General features: G+C 56.0%; 1 protein-coding gene across 1 annotated transcript in view; it reads right to left on the bottom strand.

Annotated features, from left to right (window-relative positions):
• Positions 1-6,123, bottom strand: part of NACC1 (nucleus accumbens associated 1) — a 17,641-nt gene that overhangs the window by 2,033 nt on the left and 9,485 nt on the right. The window contains 3 exon segments of the mRNA XM_024767681.1: positions 59-181; positions 702-875; positions 962-1,945. Of these exon segments, the coding sequence (XP_024623449.1) occupies positions 59-181; positions 702-875; positions 962-1,934 (1,270 nt within the window). The 5' untranslated portion in view covers positions 1,935-1,945.

The raw sequence follows: 6,123 nt of genomic DNA, 5'->3' as shown, positions 1-6,123 counted from the left end.
GCCCCCTGTGGTGGTGGTGGGGGGGCATGGGGCACCCCGTCCTCCCCCACATCGGGGCTCTGGCATGGGCCTCACCGGTCAAAGAAGGAGGCCAGGAGGCGCCGCAGCAGGACCTTGTGCCGCGTGCCCGCGCTGACGTGGCAGTTCATGAGCTGCGCCCTGGTGATATACACGTTGGTGCCTGGAGGGGGAGGGGGCGGAGCCAGAGGATGATGGGTGTCGGGGGCAATTTTTTAACTTGGAGCTTCCTCCTCAACACTCAGGAGAGGACAGAGACTGTGGCGCCACCATCCACGGGGCACCCAACGTGCCGGGGCCCTTGCCCACGAAACCACCAGCATCAGAAAGAACAGGCAGCAGATGCTCGCACCCTGACACCCTGAGTCCAAGGGCCAAATTCTTAACCACCGTGTTGATCAACCCTCAAACCACGCTATGAAGCCACTGATCTGCTCCCATGTGGCCAACAATGCTGGCCCACACTTACACCAGCCTCCGGGGTGGAAAGCTACAAGCCAGTCTTTGATTTGTATCAATGCAAAGAGGTGTCAGCTGCCCCAGGACACAGCCAGTGGGCGGCAGGGCTGGGGTTGGACCTTGAGCCTGGCTCCTAAGCACTGTGCTGCAGGCTGCTGGCCCAGAGGGCATCGAGGCCCAAGGTGGGGAAGGGGGAATTCAGGGAGCAAGTGAGGCCAGCCCACCTGTTACCAGCTCCAGCTTCTCAGAGGGGTCACCCTCATCGTAGAGCTTGGGGTGGCAGCGGTTGCCGATCTGGTTGATGAGCTCAGCAGGGAGAGACGCCAGGTCTTGCCGCACTCGGATGCGATTCCGGGACTCGGGGGCCACCTGCTCAGGGAGGGCCTCCACCTTCTCGGCTGTCAGGGGCGAAATTGGTGTGTTGGGGGCAGGGCCGGGGGCGGGGGCGAGGGGCCAGGCTTGGGGTTGTGGTGGGGCACCTCACCGGTCTGGCCGACGTTCATCATGCTGTACATGGTGTACATATTGCAGTTGCGGTACATGGCGGACATATAGCACATCTGCCGGTACTGCTCGTCTGTGCCCTCCTCGCCCGCGTCCTCCTCCTCATCTTCCTCGTGGTAAGAGCCGGGGCTGTCGCTGGTGTAAGCGCTTGAGGTGCCCGGGCTGGTCCGCTCCGACGTGCTGGGCCCACTCACCACTCCGCCTGCCGCTGCTGCCACGCCCCCCGCCGGCTGCCCGGCCCCGGGCCCCCCTGCCACTCCGGTGGGCTGTGCTGCCGCCACCACCGGGGCCTGCTGGGGCGGCCGGTTGGCAGCCAGGTCCGGCGTGGAGAACTTGGCCATCTTGCGGCTGCCGTTGCCACTGCTGCCACCGCTGGCCTCCTTCTGGCTGCTGTCCCACAGCCGCTTGGCCACGGGCGTGCACTGCACAGAGTCCGACTCCTGCTGCTCTGTCTTGACGCGAGACACGAGGGGCAGTGGGGTGCCGCAGGCCGGCCAGCTCGACGTCTGCGCCACAGGGCTCTGAGGCTCGGACGAGGGGGCCTCCTCAGCGTGCAGGCCCTGGGAGTCACAGCTGGGGGAGCTCACCTTGAGGAAGAACTCTGTGCCCTTCTCCATGATCTCCTGGATCTGCAGGAAGCCCGCTGTGTACATGAGCAGGAACTGGTCGCCCATGTTCATGCTCAGCCGGCCCGTGTAGCAGAAGCTGAGGATCTGCTGGAAGGACTGGGGCTGCACAGCCGCCGGCAGCTCCACCACCGCACTCCGGCTGCTGTTGAACAGGTCCCGGAAGTAGGAGCTGCTGGCGGCCAGCACGGCCCGGTGGGCCTTGAAGGCATGGCCCTTGACCACCACCGAGACATCACAGTACAGGCCCTGCAGCCGCTGCTCGTTGAGGCACTCCAGAATGCTGTTGCCGAAGTTCGGGATCTCCATCTGCAGGGTCTGGGCCATGGCGGCGGCGGCTGCGCAGGGGACAGGGAGAGACGGAGGGACAGGGTCAGATGGCAGACTCAGCCCGCTGCAGGGAGACACACGGGAGCGTGGACATCCACGTGGTGGAATTTGCCACGACTGTAAGAATCACAGGTGCCGCCCACTCCTGTCCCAGCATGGCCTTTCCTCTGTGACAGACTGTCAAATCAGCTAAGTCAGCTATAGGCCGGGGTGGCCTATGCCGTCCCTTTGCAGAAAGGAGGGCAAAGGCATACTTACACGTCTGGGCTTGAATATTAAATGAGATAACACAGTGAGCCCCCCGTGAGCATTAACCACCACTAGCACTACACACATAGGGTAACAGGCATAGAGACACCAAGAAGGCAGAGTCATCCGATTTTTCACACTGCGTTTGCAGTGCTGAGCACATGACCCTCAATCACCATTTGCTGAATGACTGAATGACCACTCGAGAAACCCTGAAACTGCATGAGAACATCACTAGTCATCAGGGTAATGCAAATCCAAACCACAATGAGACACCATTCCACACCCACTAGGCTGGCTAGAATAAGAAAGATAAGTATTGGTGAGGATGAGAAATGAACCGGAACCCTCCTACACTGCTGGTGGGAAGGTGAAATGGTGCACCTGCTGTGGAAAACCGTTCCTCAAATGGTTAAACATGAAGTTGCCATATGACCCAGCAATTCCACTTCTAGGAATTATTCCTGAGAAATGAAAACATATATCCACACATACACCTGTACGTGAATGTTTACAGCAGCACTGTTCACAATAGGCAAAAGGTGGAAACAACCCAAATGTCCATCAACGGATGAATGGATAAACAAACTATGGTCAATCCACAATGGAATACTACTCAGTCATAAAGAGGAATGCACTACTGCTACATGCTACAACTTGGATAAACCCTGAAAACATTATGCTAAATGCAAGAAGCCAGACAAAAAGACCACATATTATACAATCCCATTTATATGAAACGTCCAGAACAGGCAAATCGATAAGAGACAGAAAGCAGATTAGTGGTTGCCTGGGGCTGGGGGTGCTTGGAGGATTAGGGGAGTGTGAGCAAACAGGTGCAGGGTTTCTTCTTGCCCTTGTGAAAAATGTTCAGAAATTGTGGTGATGGATGCACAACTCTGAATATACTAAAAACTCCTGAACCTGTACACTTTAAACGGGTGAACTGCTTGGTATATGCATCTCAATAAAGCTGTAAAAGGAAGAAAGAAACCATAAGACTAATGTCCTTTGTGTAGAACTGGGGACGAGACTTACCATGTACATTCTTAGGGTCTTTTTTGGCCACACTACACGGCTTGTGGGATCTTAGTTCCCTGACCAGGGATTGAACCCAGGCCCTTGGCAGTGAAAGCTCAGAGTCCTAACCGCTGGACTGCCAGGGAATTCCATCTTAGGGTCTTTTAAATTTTGAACCTGGTGAATGTATTGCCTATTTACAAAAGTAAATAATATTTAAAATAAAGTGTGTGGGACTTCCCTGGTAGTGCAGTGATTAAGAACCTGCCTGCCAGTGCAGGAGACACGGGCTCAAGCCCTGGTCCGGGAAGATCCCACATGCCACGGAGCAACTAAGCCCGTGCACCACAACTACTGAGCCTGCGCGCCTAGAGCCCATGCTCTGCAACAAGAGAAGCCACCGCTCGCCTCAACTAGAGAAAGCCTGCGCACAGCAACAAAGACCCAACACAGCCAAAAATAAAATAAATAAATTTTAAAAAATAAAATAAAAAAATAAAGTGTGTGAAATCACACCACAAACAATTCACCCCAAAGTGCTTGAGGGGTGGGTGGAGAAAGAAATGTGAACTTAAGGAACTGCACGAGATCCTGCTCAGGGAGCCCACCCCCATCCTGACCTGTGAAGTACCACCTGGGGGGCCCTGGCACCTCTCAAATGTGTGCCCTTCTGCATCAGAGCCTATTCCATCAGTGCATGTTCCAACCCAGGAGGAAGAACTGGTCGGGTGAGGACAGCATGTCTGATGCTCTGGGGGTAATCATAAAAGGGCTCTGAGGGAAGATATGGCTTTACAAGTGCCCCCATTGGTAAAACTGAGTCCCCTGCCATTCTATAGTTGTGGAGGGCAGTCGTCCTGAATGGGCAGGTATGGGTAAGAAGAGAGGCCTGAGCAGAGTGTCAGGCTGGTGAGAAGAAAGAGGAAAAAGGTGAAGAGTGTGTGCAAAGGCCCTGAGGCAGGAAATAACTAGAGCCCCCAGCTGTCCGTCTCTCACTCCCATGTTAGCTCTCATGCATCTTTCAGTTTTTTTTCTGTAACCAGTCTATTCTAAGCTGCCTCGATGGGCTGAGGATTGGGGATGCAGTGAAGACTTGGGCCCTACCCAGGTTCATTCAGAAAGGGCTACCTGGAGGAACGCAAGGGGCCATGTGCCCATGGGCTCAGAGGTGCACTTCAGGGCAAGGGTGAGTCCTGGCTCCCCCAGATCTGTCTGGGCACTGAAATCCATGATTCCCCTCTGCTGTACCCTCCTCTTCCTCATCAAAATCATTGTCGCCACCGTGAAAAACAAAAAGGCAATCAGGAGGGGGAGGCAGAGACAGGGAAATCCTAATTAGACGGCAGCATGCACGTCCCAGGAGGTCAAACCAAGGGCCGGACAGGCTAGGAGCTGGTGCTTCAGTTTCCCCTACCGCCTCATTCAGAGCTGGGCCTCTGAATGAGGCGGTAGGGGAAACTGAGGCACCAAGAGGAGGCAAAGGATAGAGCCCAGAGAGCCTCCTCCAGGGCCCTGGTAGCCCTGACCCACCTCCCCAGGCTGCCAAACTGAAGACCCCCCGGGTACTAGGGCCCAAGTGACCAGGGCCGAGGCAGCCAAGGAAGAGGCTGCCTGGCCTCTAGTCCCTGGAGGGGTGCTCTAGACCCCTGGCTTGTAAGGCTCACACCCCAAGGGGGAGGACCAAGGCAGGACATGCATGCGGTGGAGCTAGAGTCCCTCAGACCTGGGTTCTGCTGCTAGCCCCACTCTGAAGCTGCATGACCTCAGGCCAGCCGCTCACCTCTCTGTGCTTCAGTTTGTTTATGTGTAAAATGGGGAGGTATACATCCAACCCACCCGATGGACTGCAAGGTGCTGGGGACATAGTCCTGAAGAGGACTGGCTGTGCCCACATGTAGCTCACTGTCTAGTGAGGAGCCACAGGGCGTGATTTTAGTTGGGGTGAGTGTGTCACTGAGTGAGCGAGGTAAAGATGGGGAGATGGAGAGAGCAACCAACAGTCCTGGGCAGGAAGGAGCCAGTGTGGCTGGAAAGCGGCACAGGGTGTGGGACAGGTGGGCCCTGGCCTGGTGAGGATGAATGTCTGAGAGTGAGCAATGGGAAGCCCGGAGCAAGGGAGACTGGGCCCAGACCAGCTTTGGGAGAACTCCCAGCATCAGCGGCGGGGACAGAGAGAAGGGGGTGAGTGACTCAGGAATGAGCCTCTACGGGAGACAGGGTATTGTTTTAAAAGTTGTAGACAGGGGACTTCCCTAGCAGTCGAGTGGTTAAGACTCCATGCTTCTACTGCAGGGGGCACGGGTTCAATCCCTGGTTGGAGAACTAAGATCCTGCATGCTGCATAGCGAAGCCAAAAAAAGGTTGTGTAGATAGGTACTCCTCCAAGGAGACTGTCAACTCCAGAGGGGGCAGGCATGCTGGCAGATTTGTTCACGATTAGCTCATCAGAACAGAGAGAGGCGGTCAATAAATATTTGTAAACGTGTCAAATAGTGTACTAAGGCAGGAATAGACTGCTCCTGTCTGGGAAATGGCAGCTGCGGGGTGGGGGTGGGGGAAGCATGAGGGAACGGGGGGAGGGGGCTGAGGCAGTACACATATGGGTGTGGATTCTGGGGCTACGGAGGGCGTTGCAAAGTGTCCTCCTTAACTGTGCTCGGTGTGCCGGACACTGTTGCGCGCATTTCCGGAAGGCTACCAAACTGCTCACAGCACTCCACAGTGAAGGCTAGCAGGGCCCCACTTTGTGGGTGGTGATCACAGCACCGCCCTGCCCCGTCCCAAGCAGTGGGACTTCAGGGCCTGACCCCTCAACGGGAATTGGTGCAGGATGGCTTTGTGGTGAGCGCTCAGCATGGGGGCGATAAGGTTCTCAACAGGAGGGAAAAGAGACGCAAGGAGGAGGGCTCCCGAGGGC

Source organism: Neophocaena asiaeorientalis, unplaced genomic scaffold, assembly GCF_003031525.2.
Source record: "Neophocaena asiaeorientalis asiaeorientalis breed wild unplaced genomic scaffold, Neophocaena_asiaeorientalis_V1.1 scaffold87, whole genome shotgun sequence".
NCBI lineage: Eukaryota > Metazoa > Chordata > Mammalia > Artiodactyla > Phocoenidae > Neophocaena > Neophocaena asiaeorientalis.
Note: the sequence above shows the minus strand (reverse complement) of the source record. Positions and strands in the feature narration are given on the sequence as shown.